General features: G+C 39.4%; 2 protein-coding genes across 6 annotated transcripts in view; both read left to right on the plus strand.

The window, feature by feature from the left end:
• Positions 1 to 3182, plus strand: part of RAB27A (RAB27A, member RAS oncogene family) — a 39172-nt gene extending 35990 nt beyond the window's left edge. For all 5 annotated transcript variants that reach the window (XM_034065879.1, XM_031046173.2, XM_005145902.3 and 2 more), the window contains one exon: positions 341 to 3182. In XM_034065879.1, the coding sequence (XP_033921770.1) occupies positions 341 to 539 (199 nt within the window). In that variant the 3' untranslated portion in view covers positions 540 to 3182. The remainder of the gene's footprint in view (positions 1 to 340) is intronic.
• A 3372-nt stretch (positions 3183 to 6554) lies between these two features.
• On the plus strand, positions 6555 to 14198 carry RSL24D1 (ribosomal L24 domain containing 1). Its single transcript, XM_005145901.3, has 6 exons — positions 6555 to 6709; positions 8721 to 8834; positions 10902 to 10974; positions 11757 to 11820; positions 12317 to 12402; positions 13804 to 14198. The coding sequence occupies exons 1-6, from the start codon at positions 6629 to 6631 to the stop codon at positions 13875 to 13877; spliced, it is 492 nt and encodes a 163-aa protein (XP_005145958.1). The 5' UTR covers positions 6555 to 6628; the 3' UTR covers positions 13878 to 14198.
• Positions 14199 to 18505: the final 4307 nt, after the last annotated feature.

Below are 18505 nucleotides of genomic sequence, written 5' to 3' on the forward strand. Positions count from 1 at the left end.
TCTCCTTACCTACAAGGTCACATAAAGTAATTGTATCTCTTGTGGGGAATAGGGCTGAAAAAAGCAGACATGAGGAGCATAGCTTTGGGAACTCATGGTGACCAATGCCTCTCTAGACTGTGGACTCCATAATGTAAATTAAAACTTTTCCTTCTGTCTTACCTACAGAGTTGACCATGTCATAAATTTATTTTGGGTTTCAGGCCATTGACCATTTTAATGTGTTTCTGCTATGCAATAACAGTGTTTATGTGATTTCTTAGTATATGGCAGTAATAATGTATTTTCTCCTATGAATATAAATTGTATGATGCAAGTTTGTGGGTTTTGTCTTTTGCAGAATACCATATTTTGAAACCAGTGCAGCTAACGGGAATAATGTAAGCAAAGCTATTGAAACTCTGCTTGACCTCATTATGAAGCGCATGGAACGGTGTGTGGATAAATCCTGGATCCCAGAAGGAGTGGTACGCTCCAATGGGCACAGTTCTACAGAACAACTGAATGAGGAGCAAGAAAAAAGCAAATGTGGCTGTTAACTCAGTTACAATTAAGTTTAATGTATATCATAAAGTATAGTACAGTTGCAGCTTAACTGTTTAACTTATGGACAAATCACACTGTAGTAATTTAATGAGCTATATTAGTCCTTGATATTAGTATTTGGTTTTTTCCTCTCAAACAACATTCACCTTTGCTTGCAGTTTATTAGTGATGGGACAGAGGTTTAATTAGATGTAGCACTGGATATTCCTCTAATTCTGTACTGTGGAAGGGGAGAGGAATTTTCATTACCAGTTGCAGAAACATCTTTCTGTATTGGCAGTGAGAAAGGGTAGGCTTCTGAACTGAAGGATATTCAGTTGCCCTTTGAAGGCTCCATTAACTACACAGAGGAGGCATTTAAATTAGGTATTGTGACAGCTCTTAGTCTCTAACAGAAAGCTTACAAACATGTTTTATGGTTTTGAACAGAAACATTTAATCATTTACTCAATCAGTAACAATCTGAAAGAGCAAATCCTGTATTTTCCACAAATCCTGCAAATAGCTTTTCCTTGCTCACCCAAACTACCAGTTTTCAGTGATGAAAACCAAAGGAAAGCTATTCTATATTGAATAAAAATTAGAGAAGCACAGAGGTGCATGTGTAGAGCACTTTGGGTATGTCATCAAATTGAACATGTAAACTACAACTGTACTATATAAAATATATCCAGCATAGATTATGAGGCCTCCTGACATAATTTGAATTTCTAGAACATGCATATCCATATGGTTATATATAAAAGGTATAATGCTACAGCTGTTGTTACTTTTCTTTTGTTACCACTTATGTTTTAACAGAAATGTAGGGCAACCTAGATGTCAGCAAAGTTTCATCAGAGCTAGTGTGTTGCACTGAATTTGTTTTACCAAACACAGATTTAGAAAGTTTCTTCAAATTTTGATTGAAAAATGATGATTGTCTGCTGGTGAGCTGCAGCTACGGCACCAGTTCTGTCTAGATCAGTATTTCTATAAATTTATTATGCTCATTTTATTCTGCCAACCTTTGTGTCCTGTACTTCATGTCTATCATATGTTCATTTATGGCTTGTTCATTTCCTTTAGATTGTATTTAAAAAAGAATAGACGTAGTTTTCTCCTCCCTTCTCCCCCCTCCCTGCCCCCAAATCACATAAGTGTCAGTTTTGGTTTCACTGGATCATGTTACTCTTTGATCATTTTAATTATTCATATAACTAAGGAACAATCAGTATTTTTTGGGTCTTTTTTCCAGACAGATTTATAAGATGTGCCTACCAAACTGTTCTACCCTGGCAGAGGTTGTATAACTGTAATGTATTGCCAATTAAAGTCACAATATGCCAAATTGAGTCTTGTTACAGACTTTCCTCAGCAGCCAGTTTACAGAACTATGAAGCTATTACTTCTTCAGAAATCATGTTTTTATTTATTTAAATATTCTGACTATTGCAGTTTCAGGCTGGCATTGATACCAGTTGTGAACATGAATTGCAGCACAAGTTTTCTGAAGGACCAAAAATGTTTCTAGAATAGGAGTTAATAAAATATACATATATTTTTTTTAATGTAGCCTCTGGTTATATTAATAATACAAGAATAAGTGTTAAATTGTGGTTCTTAAAATATTTTACATTGCATTGTTCCTTAACAAACACAATGTGTAAATACTAGATTTTATCACAGCCTACACAGAATATTTTATAAGTGCAATATAATTTGACTGCTCTGGGGGTAGGACAGAGATTAAACCAATTTATATTGAGTAAATACAGGTGTGGGGTTGGTTTGGGTTTTTTTTATACTGCACAATACCAAGATTCTAAAATGCTTGTGGACTGGAGTTACTGTAGTTTAATTCGGAGTGCCTTGTGAAGTTACCATCATGTTTCTTACCAGTAGAGTATCAAACTCTGCATAGGACACAATATATTTCAGTGTACTTCTGTGTCTGAATTTCTTCTAATGTAACTCTTTGCTTTTCAGAGGGTTGCAGTGGAACTTTGTCATATGTTAACTTTAATGGGAGTCTTTGTGCTTATAGCTCCATCCAGTTCCTGAAAACATTAAGGATTATTACAACCAACGACTGAGCTAAGTGACTACTGAAATGGTGTAAAAATATTTTCTTTTGAATACTTATATTTAGATTGGATATTAAATACTGAAACTGTAATATTTTTGTCATGGATATTATATGTAACTATTTACTATATAAAAAGAGTCTACATAAAATTGCTGCAATGTCAGCCTTTGAAATGTGCCCTAAGATTTATCTGTTTGAATTATTTTGTGTTAAAACTTTTGTTCCTTTTTTAACTCTCGTGAGAGATCATGGTAGATGTTCCTTAACAGTGGATTACGCTATTGTTACTAGTCTGGTCCTGGTTTTACAAAACAAACAAATAAGAATTCTCATGTGATGAGAAACTGTTATGTCTAGAAAAGTTGTCTCCATCCAATATCAGACCAAAACATGGATCTGTAATGGAACAAAGTTTTGGAAACAATTTCCATTATGATGTGTTGTCCCAGGTTTTCTTACCAATATAAAATAGTTAAACATTCTTGATCTGAATCTTGTCAGCATTTGTTGAATTGAATTGTAACACTTCCTGTTGTCTCAATTCAATATCAGTTTGTGTCTTTCTGCATTGTCCCTATGTGTTGTGGGTTTTTTCACTTCTGTTCTGTGGCCTAGGTACTTCTTGATGCACTGACCAACCCAGTCAGATAGGGCCCTGGTGCATCCTGGGTGGTGCCAGAAGGAGCTCAGACCCATAGAAGAAAATAAAGGCAACACTTCTGTATTCATAAAACATTCAGAAAGCTGCTAATGTGAGCATGTAGCATGTTCAGAGCAAAGGGAATCACACAGTACATCTTGTAAAATCTGTAGCTTCCACAAAGGTAAGGAGCCTGAATTTTCACAATAGGTGTTTCCATCAAGAGCAGCATGTATTACTAAGTAGGTTATGATATGCTGGGGGACACAGCTGCTACACAGAGGTTCCTTGACAGGAGAGAGAAATGAGCTGAACTAAACCTCATTAAGTTTAACAAGGTATGACTGGGTATTCCAGTAATTGTAAGACTACATCTGGTGTTCTGTTTTGGACACCCCAGTAGAAGTAAGACACTGACACACTGGTGTGAGTACAGTGGATGCCAGTGGGATCAGAGAGTTGGAGCACAAGGGATAAGAGGAGAGAGAGCTGGGTTTACTTGGCTTTAAAAAGAGGAAACTAAGGGAGACCTTTCCTCTGTCTTGAACTATCCAATGGGAGGGTGTACAGAAAATGGAGCCAGACCCATCTCAGAGGGTGCAGGGATAGGAAAGAGGCAGCAGAGAAAAGTTCTTGTTAGGAAAAAAATGTCACCATACAAGTAGTTAGAATCTGGAGCAGGAGGCAAGGAAAGTTATGGAATCTGCATCCTTGAAGACACCAAAATCTCAACTGGATGTGGCCCTGAGCCACCTGATGTTAATTTGTCCTGCTTGAGCAGGATTTTAGTCTTCATGACCTGAGAAATGTCTTCCAACTGACATGATTATATGCTTTGTCCTACAAGTGCACATGCCTGACAGTTGTCAGTTCTTACATACGACTGTACACAACAGTTTATATGAATGTTTACTTACATTAGGAAACTTGGACAAGTACCTAAATATTTTCAGACCAGGCCTTTGCTATGAGGGTAAGGTATGAAGCTGAGATGTTTGGTGAAGCAATTCTGGCTGTGGTAATCTGTGCCAGAAATCAAACAAGTGAGCCACTCAGTTTGCTGCAGAATCTCTTACAGTGAAGCTGTTTGTCAGCTGGATACCTAATTCTGTCTGTGAGTAACTGTTGAGTAGAAGTACCTGTTCATTTTTTATAATTAAACTGGATTCTGGCTCCAGCAACCTTCAGTCTAAATTGCTTTTAGATCAGGAATAAGCACTTGCAATCCACAGCATAATGGTGTGTACTTGAAGAGGAGGTTAGCTCCTTGGTGTGAAGAAAGGTGTTGGGGGAGTCTAGTTATAAATGCTTGTAGTATCACTATACTCTCACATCCCATCTGTCTGCTGGAGGCGGTGACAGTCTGTAATCAGCAGTGCTTAAATTGTAGAAGCCACCGAAGACTTCACAATACAGTACTCTGACAGAAAAAGCTGTTTTCAGTGAAATAAATACAGCCCATAGGGGAAAATAAAGTCACATGAACTGGAAACTCAAAGTAATCAAACTGAAAAAGAGCATTGCAATTGCATATGCCAAAGCACAGCAGCCCTAGACCTAAGCAAACTTGTTTACTATTTGATTTTGCCTCTAGCTGTAAACTCAGTGTCTTCAAAGTTTTCCTCATAAAGTTGCTTTGTGTATGTGTGTCTACTGTTGCCTCTTATCAGCCAGGTTGCCATCTGTCACGGCCACAGCGCCTTCCCTCCGGCATTCAGCATGAGCCTAGGTAAGAGCCTGTACAGTCCTATCTTGCTCTCTGGCTCTGAGTCAGTTTGGAGCTGTTGTTCCTCAGGGCTGGGGGTGAGTGCTAGTCACAAGTCATATGCTCTGGCCTCTGTCTCCTGCAATAGGATGTGGCTGAGGTCTGGTTTGCAAATAAGATTGGAGACAAGTTCTGTGCTGATAAGGTTAATGACTGAGCTGAGGCTATTCTTTTTTTCTTCTTCCATTTTTCTTAATATAGCCCCAAGCTGACTGCCTTTTTCTGTTGTTCTAAAAACCAGAAAGCTAAAACTGCCCTTAGGGCACATGCAATTCAAGAGGTGGAATTTTTACCAAATACTCAGAAAGGTAATTTCTTTTAAATGGAGAAACAGGAATTACAGTTTTAAAGCCTTATGTGGTGAGGAAGATTTCAGACTCTGAAATTGCAGCGCTCTAAGTGCAAACAGTTTAGGAAGGTACAGGGCTTAGGATTTAGAACCTTTCACAATAAACAGGTAACTCTGTAGGAGGGGTACCAGAAGGAGTAACAGGTTCCTTAGGGTAATGCATGCAGAGCCATCACTTTTAGACAGTACTTCAAATTTTGCCTTAAAAGTTAATTCCCCGGTAGGAAGCTTGGATCTTATAAATATGGAAATGGAACAGAAACTGATTTGTCTGAATTCCAGAGTAAATCAATTACAGATTTAAAAAATCTGTGTCTGACTCCCTTTCCATGGGCTACTGTCTTTATCCTTATATTAATACTGAGCTGTTTCAGCTTCATTCATTTGTAACATAGTATTTATAATGAGAAGCCAGAAGGGATCAAACACGAGCTGATCACAGAATCTTTTAATTTGTATTTGATTTCCATACTAAGATACAAACATATGGTTCAGGGAAGCAGAGGGTCACTTGGGAAAGAGGAAAGTCAGCTTAGATTTGGAAATGCAGTATTGTATAAGAGTTCACCCCAGCTTCATTTCTGTGTATGGGTTGTTTTTCAGGGGTTCTGAGGTTTTATAATGCTTCCAGGAGCATGAGTATTTCTCAGCTTTCAACAGGATTCTCTCTAGTAAACTCAAAGGCTGGACCATGCTTTCAGTGTCATGGACTGCAGTTGGCATGTCTGGGGCTGATGGGTCTATCCGGGGAGTCAACATAACACATCCGTGCTTTTTGGCATTTTTACTGCTTTTCTCACCCCTGCCCCCAGTACCTCTGTGTAATGACTTAGCAATTGTGGCTCCAGTCAGCCAACGCGTGGAACTTTCCTATAGTTTCACCCAAAGCACAGCAGTGAGAACTTCCATACACACTGGTCCCAGCACTGTGCAGGGGCTGGCCTTGCGGCCCCTTCTCTCGCTTTTGGATCAGTAATGTCTTCCACGTTCCCTGTATGCCTGCTCTGCTCTATTTTCACTGAGGGATCTCGCTGTTGCTAAAACGCACCGCAGGTCTCTGCCCTGCCAAAGCGGTGCAGACGCGTTCAGCACCTCCCAGCTCAAACCCAACCGGGCGCCCAGGCGCAGCTGCGCGTGCGCCGGATTCTGTTGCGCCTCGGCGCCCCGCTGCCGGCAGGGGGTGCTGTGGCTTCTCTACCGGGCGGCGCCACACCGCTTCCGGTCAGCTGAGCTCGCGGTTCCGGCGGGGTCTGTGGCGCGATGCGGATCGAGAAGTGCTACTTCTGCTCGGGGCCCATCTACCCTGGCCACGGCGTCATGTTCGTGCGCAACGACTGCAAGGTACTGACCGCCCGTCAGCGCCGGCTCCGGCTCCCCCTCACGGCCTGCCCGTCTGGGCTGGCCCGAGCCTGTGACGGGAGCTGCGGGGAGGCCTCCCCTGTCACACGTGGGGCCCCGAAGGTACCCGCGCCGTTCCCGGCGTGCGCTTCTCACGCGGCTCGGTTACAGGTGTTGACAGGGTCCCGGGCCGGGGGTCAGCGCTTCCCTCGTGCTGCCGGAGCCGCGGTGTCTCCGCCCAGCGCAACCTGCAGGCAAGGCCGCAGCCGTGCCGGGGTCGCGAGGTGTATCGGGTGGCCTCACCCACCGCGCGGGCCGTTACGTGTGCGGTGCTGCGGTGACCGATACCTCAGCGGGCACCTGGTGGGACTCACCCAGCTGGGGCTGCCGTTGGGGCGTGCCCTGCACTGAGGGCTTTGCGAGACGGCGACAGTTGAATGTAAAACTCTGAGTGGTCTCCCAGCCGCTGCTGTGCTCCTTACAGGGCAGTGCAGGCCCTAGGGTGCAGTGAAGCTTACGGATAGCTTCCTTCTCGTGCTCGGGTGTCAAAACAAAGCCTGGATCAACTTCTGAGTTACAGTTTCTGGGAGTTTAGAGGTATGTGTAGGCTGGCACAGTTACATTTACTAGAAAATGGACACAAGGTATATGTTTGAAAAAGTAGCACAATGGTAGGAGAGTCGTGAACTGATAACCTATGGAAGAGCTGAATGTAATGGCAGGTTTGTCTTGGCTAAGGTGAAAAAACACGGTAGAAGCATTTAATAAAATACAGTTATTCAAAGATGGTTCCCTTCTCTATAGGTTTCATATTTTCTATTCATTTTCTCTAGAAATGACTTTAGATGGGAAGAAGTGTGATTGAAGAAAATAGGGTTTTCAAAACCTCATAAATAACAAATTTAAGTTTTAGTATTCTTAAGTTTCAGCTCTGCCTTGGATACCAGACAGGCCAGGGTGATTCAAGTGATGCACAGATTTAAGAAGTATTAAGAACTACAAATAGGGTTATGATTATGTGTGTTGCCTGTTCCCTCCTCCCCCTCCCCATGCTGTTACTGGCATCTTGCTGCATACTCTTTTTGACTGGAAAATCGCTGTTGGATGTGGACAGTTTGCAGTAGAGGGTTGTTCTCCAGCTTGGCTGTTAATTACATCATTGCAGTACCAACAGAAGGGAAATTTAAAGTATGAGTAGTGAAGTTTTTAACGCATCTTTAGTGGGCCTGAAAATGCCACCCAGATGAGCATAAGGCACTTTGATAGCAGGCAGTGACAGGTACCTAAAGTGAGTCTAGAATCTGTAGAATATGTAGAAAAATGGAAAGGGCGTGTGTGAGGAAAAAGGTCAGTTAGAATGGTTTGGTGTATGTTTTAAAATAGTGTTCACTAAATTCAGTCCAGGACTTAACTGATGTGCTTAGGAGTCCTGCTGCAGGGTAATCTTTTAAGGCTTAAAGCTACACTCCAGAAGACAGACTTTGTGTGTGTATGTGTGTATTGCATTCAGAAATATGTGAGAGGTGTGAGGATTTTTTGTTGTCAGGATGGTGCTGTATTTAAAAAGTGCTCACCAGTAGACAATTGTTTATTCATAGTACAGGTTTGGCTTTATTGTTATTTTTTCAGTTGATTCTCACAAGTCTGCTATATTTTATTTATAATCAGCTTAATTGTAAATATTTGACAACTGTGAAAATGACTGTAAATGAAATAATGAGGATATGCTTGAAACTTCTTGTTAATAGCAATATTTGAGCTAAAAGTATTGACATTTGTGGGATGAATGTCATTTTCTATGAGCAGTGTTGTTAGAGAAACTTCAACATTTGATATCATGCTTGCAGTGGAGCAGATATAACATGATCTAAGTGAAGATGTCTCTGCCTGTTGCAGGGGGGTTGGACTAGATGACTTGTGAGGGTCCCTTCCAACCCAAATTGTTCAAAGATTCTATGATTTGAATGTAAGCATTTGTTTTATTTTGTTCCTCTTCCTCCCCTTCTTCTTGAAGATATTTAGATTCTGCAAATCAAAATGCCACAGAAACTTTAAAAAGAAGCGAAATCCCAGAAAGATGAGGTGGACCAAAGCATTCCGGAAAGCAGCTGGCAAAGAACTGACAGTGGTAAGAAGATGTCCTGGTTTACACTTGAGATTACCTCACTAAAATGGCAGAAATCCAGCCTCTTCAGTTGCAAACAGATTAGGTCAGTCAGCTGAATGTGACAAGGGACAGAGTAAGTGAAGAGGGATTGTGGAAGTGAACGTGAGAGTTTTCTTGAGAGTGAGCTATTCATTCATCTTGACTGTAACATGGAACTTCCTGTTTCAGCTTTGGTGTGGAAACCAGTGAATCAGGTGTCTGTATCAGTAATACATGGTGCTGCCCAAATCAGAGGCATTTTTTTTTCTCTATATAAATGCTCTATCCTCTGTATATACCCATTTGCGTATATTTTGTCACTGTGATTTACTGCCTTCTCTGGATCTTCCAAGGGGAAGAATGTGATTTTATTTCGTAATGTGACTCTGAGAAGCCGTGGTTAATTGACACCTTCTGTAATTGTATTTCTTGCTTTCCAGCTGAGTTAAATTACCTTTTTTGAAAATAACTTAATTAAAAATTCTTTTATACATGTTTAAATAGGTGACAATATGCGCCAGTTTTGAGATAATATCTATATATGCTAAGATTTAAATCAATATATAAATACAGTGCTTTGTTGTAGTTCAGATGGTATCTGCTCCTTCAGAAGCCAGCTTTGGGAAAACTGTCTAAATAGGCTTGTGACAATGGGAAGTACTGTAGTTTGTAGGAAGGTGACAGTTCTTGCAGCTTTAAGCAGGTACATTGGAACGGGTTAAATACATACTTGTTTTAATGGGTTTCAGGTGTCTTATGCCTTCTTTTTTGTTTTTATATATATATACATTTATTAAAAAATTGAAGGAGGATATAATCCTATCAGGTACTTTTGAAAGACTGCCTTATTCTGTCATTCAGAATGAGGCAGAGTTGGCCAGTCTGACCCCTCATATTTGGAGTTGAAAAGATTCCCTGGCCAGTATGAGGTAGCTGTAGTTTATCTCTGTGGGTGTAGGTTAGAAGGAAGACCCTGGCACTTTGAACATCTGTACTCTTGTGAGACTTGTTTTTGCTGTTTGTGGTTTGTTCTCGGGATACAGAACAATACTGTGTGTTATAAGTATGTAGAAGCTGACTCGGGATAAACTGCAGTGAATTGATGTGGTGCTGTGTTATGCTTGGCTAAAAATGAATTTTAGGTTCTTTTAGACTTTTTTTTTTTGTAAGAGGCGGGTTGGCATGTAGATGTTAGTGTACTGTGTGCTCTGCAGCTCATATTAGCTTAATGCTATCCCCTAGTGAAAACTAGCATTCATCTGCCAATAGAGCATGGCTTGTGGGTGCCTATGTGCCATTTCTTGCTGTTCTGTGTAGTTTCTGTCATTTGAACTGTCTTCAGCTCAAGTAAAGATCGGCAGCTGCTCTGGTAACTCTGCTTCTCCACTACAAGAAAGAACCTTTGGGCAGGGAAAAGTCCTCAGATAAATTTGGATTAAAGCTGAGTATGCGTAACAAAAAATAGTGAGGAAACTATTTTTCCATCTTAAGCTCTTGGGGGAAAAAGCCCTAAACAGCGAAAAGAAAAACCTCCAGCTGCCCCAAACACCAGCGTCCTCAAATGAAATATTCAACAATTTCAAATGAATTTGTATTGTGTCAATATTCTTAAAATTAAATAGTTTGGGGGTTTGGATTTTTTTGGGGGTTTTTTACCCTTTTCAAAATACAAGCTCTTGAGCAGAATTTACTTGACCTGGATTAAATGCCTCTTTACATGTTTTCAATTTTGCCTTCCACCTGTCTGGTCTGCTCTGTATTTCTCACTCCACCTTGGTCTTCTCTGTTCCTTTTGACTCGCTAAAAGGAAAATAGCTGAGGGAATATTTCTCTTCAGACAAATCACTGTAGCTTCTGACATTTTGAGGTCAAACAGTCTAACAACCTTTAGAGGGATTACTATAAAAATATAGTACAGAAATTGAGATTCTGAAAGTGGGGGGAAAATACCACGTAAAATACCAAGTTATGTGAGTGAGTGCTATAGGAAGAATGTATTGATCTAAATATGCTTTGTATATAATCTATATTTACTTTTTCTTAATATAGGATAATTCGTTTGAGTTTGAAAAACGTAGGAATGAACCAGTGAAATACCAGAGAGAGTTATGGAACAAGACTGGTGAGTCATTGTAGAAAAAGCCAAAAGATGAACTTTGGGGGAGTGAACACTCACTGTATATAAAAATGTTTTCAGAAGACTTCGTAGATACACTTTGTATTAATTGTATGTGAAATTATTGGGATAATGACCAGATTCTTATATGTGGAGGAGGTTTGAGTTGTGAACAGATGTGGAGTTGCACTTGTTGGGGAACTTTTTGGGAGTGGGGTGTGGAGATTTGGTTTCTTGGGTTTTGTTGGTTTTTTTTTTTCTTTGTTTGGGTTTTTTTTGTTTCCCCCAGAAACTGGTTATTTTGAATGATCTTCAAAAAATCTTAGTGGTTCTTCAGCTTTTTAAGAGGCTTCCAGTGTACACCATTATACTGATGCTCTTGCTTCTTTCTTCCCACTCATTCCAATTCAGTTGGTTTAATAAATCAGTTGCTGTAAAGTAGAGGGATTACTTATGTCATGAGCAAATGCCACATAGGAGAAGGTGGTAACTTGCATCTGACCTCATGTAGAGGAAGAGCCTTTTGTAGTGATGGTTAATTGTAGAAAATATATGTAGGCACAAAAGTGGAAGCATAAATGATTTTGAAAATACAATCTACCATAGTTACTACATGGAATATTCTCTCCACTGCTCTTCAGAGGAACAAATAACTTTCTCATATACTATGAGGGTTGCATCTGCTATAGAGGTGTTATGGAATACTGGGTCTGTTGCTCTGCAAACTGGCATGTATTTTCAACTGTAGGTATGTAAGCATACTTAAAACAACTTCTGTTTTATTTCAGTTGATGCAATGAAGAGAGTGGAGGAAATAAAGCAAAAGCGCCAAGCTAGATTTATTATGAATAGGTAAGGAGAACTATTTGTATTATGGGAGTTCTTGCAAATCTGTTTAGTCAGTCAGTCTTTCCAGAGAAATGATTATTGAAAGTTGTAAATGGTTATTTGCTTTGTACAGACACAGTCATCCAAGCAATAGGGTGGAATAGTATGAGTGGGCTCTACTAAACCCAACCACTATGCTTCATTGGCTGTCCAGTGAAATGTAGTTTCGTACACCTGATAATAGTTATATTTCCTTGTTTGTAAAACAGTCTTAGATTTAAACAAATTTCTGGTAAGGGTTGGTCTAATAGTGGCTTTTGTTGTTGTTTGTTGTTGGGTTTTTTTTGTTTTCTTTTTTTGGTTTTGTGTCCAGTGTATGCTTGAATTTGTTTTCAAATAGTTTGTTTCCTCATAGTTATTTACAGTTTCCATACCTTTAGCTAAAGATGTGTCTTGCAGTAGAACAAAAATACACATCTTCTCTTTGAAGGTAATGGAATTTAATTTCTTTCCTCCCCAGATTAAAGAAGAGCAAAGAGTTGCAGAAGGCAGAAGACATCAAAGAAGTCAAACAGAATATCCACCTTCTTCGTGCTCCACATGCAGGTAAGAACTTGCTTTACCTGGTTATCTTAGGGTAATTTGTGTATACAATTTTGTGATGATTTTTTTTTGTATGACTAATTCTACAGATTCTATGCATTTTTCTTATAATTAATTTGTCTATTGAATGTAAGAATAGCTTTTGCCACTAGACGTAAGCAATGCCTTTGGTCTGAATCAGACATAACTTCTTATTTAGCCAGTCCTGCATGCTGAACATTTCCTTATTTGAGTCTTTTAAATTGCAGTCAACATCTGGTATTCTATGAACTGATTATTTATTAACCAATACATCTATTTAAGTCTTTCCTTTGAATTGATTGTTTGAAATCAACAGACTATACCACTGATTGATATAAAATGCAGTGGTTAAACTGCTTTTTGAATCTGTTAGCTAATTTGTAGTTCACTGTGTATAGTGAAACTTGCACGAAAATACTTTTTTTTTCAGTGTAAGCCTAGCAGTGTTTAAAATACCATGTAAATTTTACAACCTTTCCCCAAAATCTGTGCCTATTTCAGAGATAATAATGTGTATTCTTTGTTAGTGAACTGAGTTTTTCAGATGGAGAAATCTTTCTCCTAAATAATGTTCTGGTTTCTAAACTATTACAAGCACTGGCTTGTGTTAGAAGATGTTGAATGTTGATAAAATGGATTGTAAAGATGATTGCTTTTATAAAACACAGTTAATGGAGTAGAGTAATGGAGTGAAGTTTGCGTTAGTTACTGTTTTGTAAAAATAACCAGTGGTTTTGCCTCTGTGGTTTTATGTGTCAAACAAGCTTTTGTCAGGATAGATTTAAACTTTGGTTTGAGGGAAGAAGGAGAAAATGTAAGAAGATCTGAATTCAGAAGAATAAACCTGTTTGTTTGGCTTTGCTTATGGTAATTGCATGATGCACAATAGTGTGCAGCACATCTGTCAAACTACAGCTACATTTTCAGTGCTTTGCAGTTCCCGCTGGGCCTTCAGGAGAGCAGAATCAATTGTCAGCCCTGGATTTTATTATTTTTGGTAGTATTATGGGGAGCTAACACAATTGTCATCCAAAACAGCATTCAGGAGGGCTTAAATCTTAAAACTAATGTGTGAAGGCCATTGATCTGTTAAAAGTAATGCATTTTTTTAGTCCTTTGCAAGACTCTGCTAAGAGCTTTATCAAAGTTCACCATAGTACATGAAAATGTATGCTTTTAGGTTTTGCATAAAAACAGCATCAGCTTTTCTGCTGACACAGTTCTTCAGTAATTTTAGGTGGTGATGGAGGTTAGCAATAAATATTCGTAAGCTTGATGGGTTACTCCTGAACTCCTAGAATAGACACATCCATTGTCCAAAGAACAACAGTTACTTGTGTTTAGGGAGACATGTCGAATTTAACTTTTTTGTTTGCTTTGAAGGCACACCAAAACAGCTGGAGGACAAAATGGTGCAGAAGCTACAAGAGGATGTGGCTATGGAAGAAGACTCTTAAAAGACTTTTATTTTCTATTTATATCTCTATAGCAGTTAACAGCTCCTTATTGCCTCTCATGGTATCATTCAGAGCTATCCTTCTGGTTGCAGAAAAATACATTTTAATGACTAGTTGGAATTTACAGTTTGGTTTTATAAAAAAAAATTGTAAGATGGATTCTGTTTTGGGCAGTGCTTGCAGTTCTGTAACTTGAGAACATGTCAGCAGGATGGAGAGTAAGGCGCATTGTTTGAGATACTCCTCAGAAAGTTACACTTTCTGCATAACTTTTCCCTGATAATTCCAGGAATAAAAGATGTTGGCCCTGAGCTTTTAGTATTTTGTCTTCTTTTATCTGTTCTTTCGGAGTGGTAAAAGTAGGTAAAAATCTGTTTTAATGGTTACAGGGTAGGGCAGGATGTATTATTTTCTTCAGTTCAGTGCAGTCCAGACTTCATTCTTGTCATTCTGGCTTTTTTTTTTGTTTGTTATGAATGCATATAGCATTTTTTTTATTTCCTTTTTAAGTGAGTTTCCCCAGGATTACATTGCACTTGACACCTAAGCCTAGGACTTAGGGCTGTTTGGAAAACAGTCATGGTGTTAACATTCATTGTGAAGTTGGACCTGCCATCCTCCTGATATACCAAAATTCAAATCTGATGTGTAATCAGACTGATTGTGATGCTCAGTATATCACACTTTTGACTGTTTTATCTAGCATCCGGGCTTATTTTGGTAGAAAAGATGATTATGTTAAAGTATTTTGCATATTTTGGTGGTATTTATCTTTATTCAGTGTGTCATCAGTACTGAGATTTTCAACTGTCAGCAGGCTATCTACAATAGTGTGATCACAGAAGCCTTTCAAAGGCATTAAAGATAGTATTTACTTTCTTGTGAGTATTGGTTATCCTGAAAAACAGTAATTTGTAGTTCTGTTCCAAGCTTGAATAGGTGCTCTATCAAGCACTGGAAGACTTCTTACTACCACCTACATGTGTATTGTGTTATTCAGAAGAGTGTCATACTTGAACATAGGAAAAAGGGCAATGGGTACGTGTGAAAGAAACAGTCATTGCACTCAGTTTTTCATCTCTTGATTTATGAATTATATTTGTATATCTAGAAGACTGATACAGTTTAGTGAATTAAAATCATTGAATTCTAGTAATAAAAATATGTAATTCATATATTCATAAAATTAAAGTTTTGCTGTTATTTCAACTTCGCTGATAAGGTGGTAGGTGAAAAGTGTTTTGGATCTGTAATATTAGTACCTCTCTTGTAAACTGTAATGTAGGTAACATCTGAAAAGCATATGGTAAGTTGGCCAGAAGACATATGTCAGTGGGATGAAATCACTAAGATGCTACAGTATATATATATATATATATATATATATATATATATACACATATGCATGCTATATATACACTAAGATGCTTGAAATAGTGAAGGGTGACCTTCACAGAATGTTAATTAGTATGTTTATGTGTGACTATGCAAGTGAACTCAATATTTCAGCTTGGGAATTTATTTAAAAATATTATTATAGGGTTTTTTTTTAAATGAGCTTTTAAGATGTGATGTTCATTGAGTGCCAAGTTTTAATTTTCTCCAGAAATAGTAAAGTAAATCTGCACAGAAAGGCACTGAATTCCATTGGATGTTGTGTCATATATATATATATATATATATATATACACATACAATCTTCATAGGAAGTTTTTTTAGCATTAAATAATTTATTGTACATAATATCTGTAGTTCTTCTGACCATGTATCTTTAAATGAGCTGCAATACTTAATTTGTTTGTGTGCTCTATAAAAGTGTCTCTGTGGGATTGTTAACGCTTTCCTTGTAAGGTTTGTAACTGAAGCAGTCTTTGTGCAGCAGCTGAGAAGAGCCATCTGGGGAGTACAGCCATGAATCCTAAGCATCCTGCCAGTTATATGAATTGCTTAACCTGTGTACCTCATTACAGCCTGCATAGTAGTATAATTGTAAGCATGGGCTTTGAAAATTAATGCTGAAGAATAGCATGTGTGCTGTTCTGAGCAGCAGAGACTTGCAGCCTGCTGTGTATACCTTGTGAGTACATAGGTAGTTGAGATAAAAATTAGTCAGGAGCTTACAGCACCTGCTCTGAAGGCACCCTTGTGTTTTGGGGGAGTGTTTATGCGTTAATTTGATTGCTGTGGTGTCCTGTTCTCTTGTCTGTGTCAGCTGGAGCAGGATGCTGCTGAGACAGCACATGGTATGGGGGGGGAGAGCTGCATCTGAGCAACATGGGGCTAGTTACCCTCCATCCTGCAAATCCCTGCATAACCAACTGCAGAGATCTTGAGGAGCTGCTGAGCTGAGTAAGAGTCAGGGTTTTTCTTTTTGGCTGTCCAACTACATTTCTAACGGGAATTGTTCTTCAGAGATGTTTTGGTGAAGAACTGTTGTTTTTTTAGCGTCCTGAAGATGAAAACTTTCAACTAAGCCAAAGCTGAAAATTCTTTCAGATTTTGCATTTTGTTTACAAGACTTGGAGAGAAAACGTCCCAGCTGAGCGGTATTCCGGTGGTCATGGAAAAACTGCCAAATATCAGGAAGTAAACACATTTCTCATTCCACTTGAACAGCTTTAGCTCAGATGCTGCTTTGCAGTGGGTGGTGCCTTGAGTGGGTGATGTGCAGGTGATGTGCAAACAGGGAGCCTCTGTCCATTGCCTGCCTGTGGGGCTGATCAATGCCCACTCGTTTGGGGAAGCAGGACCTTCCATCAGTTCCCCCAGGAGCACGTCAGAGAGATGGTATTTTATGAGCAGCACATCATTATTCATTAGAGATCTCTCTATTAGTGTTACATGTCCCAGTCACTGATCCTGTGTGTATTGAGATCTTGTAGGAATGGAGCACAAGGCACTGTGGGTACAGTCTGTTACAAGACTGGTGATGATGATGTGTCCATTTGAGTCACCATTTAATCAGAGAAATCATGTATGAATAACTGGTAGTGCTTAATCTTAGTACACAGTCTGTCTTGCTTGACATTTACTCGATCCAGCAAATGCTGTTTTGTACTTTGTGCCATTGGGAGCCTTTCTTCAAAACAAAGTATGATAGGCTCAACCAGTACAAATGTGATACCCTAGTTTTAAGAAATGCTTTTTAGTTTCAGTTGCCGTCACTTTTTTACAAAACAAAAACAGATGTGTTTTTCTGACTGTGCAAAACGTGGAAATGTGGATTTTAACGGTGATTTATTAACTGACTTTTTCTCATATTTCCCCTTTTCCTTTTTAATCCATCACTTTAATGATTTCAAGTTAAATGCTGGCTTTGTTTTCAGGAGAAGCTTAACCTTGTGCTAACAAATTTTGCCTACTGCCTCACTTCCTTTGGCTGCAGGGCCCTGAGCAGGCCTGTGGCCCTGAGAGGTTGCAGCCCTGCCCTGAGCCCTCAGAGGTGCCTTTTATCAAGTTTTACTCTTTTTTGGTAAGTGATTGACATCATAACTCTCCAAAACCTGATTGTTTATGGTAATGTGTGTGGAACCATTTGTCATGCCTGGAAAGCCTGTGAGGCGTGCTGAGTGACGCCATTTTAGAAAGACCGTTTGGTTTATGTTTTGTGGGATGGTGAGTTAGGGAGGGAAAGAAGCATTTATTTCTGTATATGGAGCCGTGGATCAAGCGTGTGTGTGTGTCCCCAAAGGTGGAGCAGCAGGGATGTGGTGGGAGCACCCAGGAAGCTGCCACCAAAGGCTGGTGGCAGGCAGGGTGGGGCAGGGCATTGCTTCTGAGGGGAAGAGGCCCTGAGGCTGCCCTGGAAGGAGCTGTGCCCACAGAGAGCTCATGGTCCTTGCAAGCTTGCACTTGTGCTGAGGCCGTTTCCATGTCCTCAGACAGAGTAAGAGCTGGAGATACTTACTTTTGCCTTTGGTTATGGGTTGGTTTTGTAATCTTCCACTTGTTGCTTCAGTTGTCTGTGGAGGCTCTTGTTTTCTTGTCCATTTTTGATCCGAGAGAATGGCTGAGAAGAATGAAGTGGTGGGTGATGGTAGCGGCTGGTGTTTTGCTTGGGTTTGTTTCAAGAAAAAAAGCAACAGCCTTCCCAGGCTTCCCTTTCAGTCTTCCCTTTGCAAATGCTGACTAATACTCTGTGGAAAAGGTGAAAATTACTGCTTTCTGTATAATGAAGTTGTGCTGAACTGGTGCAGTTTTTCTTCACAGGAAGAGGGGCCTTCCCATGGTTTTGAAAGCTCTTAACTTTTTAGTCTGAGATATTCTTACTCTAAGTAACAGCACAATGGAGCCCAGAACACATACAAGGTCTGTCCTTTTGTGACACAAAGAAATATAAATCAATATGTTGACATGGTCATATGTGTCAATGGCTGGAAGAGCAATATAGACAGCTGCTAATAGGTCCAAAGGCTTATGTCCCAGGAGACGGTATTTCAGTCTCCAGGCTGTTCAATTCGTCAATTACTGTTCTGGCCTCAAAAATTCAATCTCTTTCACTGGCCTAAATTATTTATGGGTTGCACTGAACTGCAACCAGGGAGAACAGAAAGCCAAAATAAATCAACTGCTGATAAAATTGTTGAAGTCTACTTGTTGTCTATGTATTTTTAAATCTCAATTTCAAA

The sequence above is a fragment of the Melopsittacus undulatus genome, chromosome 9, assembly GCF_012275295.1.
Source record: "Melopsittacus undulatus isolate bMelUnd1 chromosome 9, bMelUnd1.mat.Z, whole genome shotgun sequence".
NCBI classification, from domain to species: domain Eukaryota; kingdom Metazoa; phylum Chordata; class Aves; order Psittaciformes; family Psittaculidae; genus Melopsittacus; species Melopsittacus undulatus.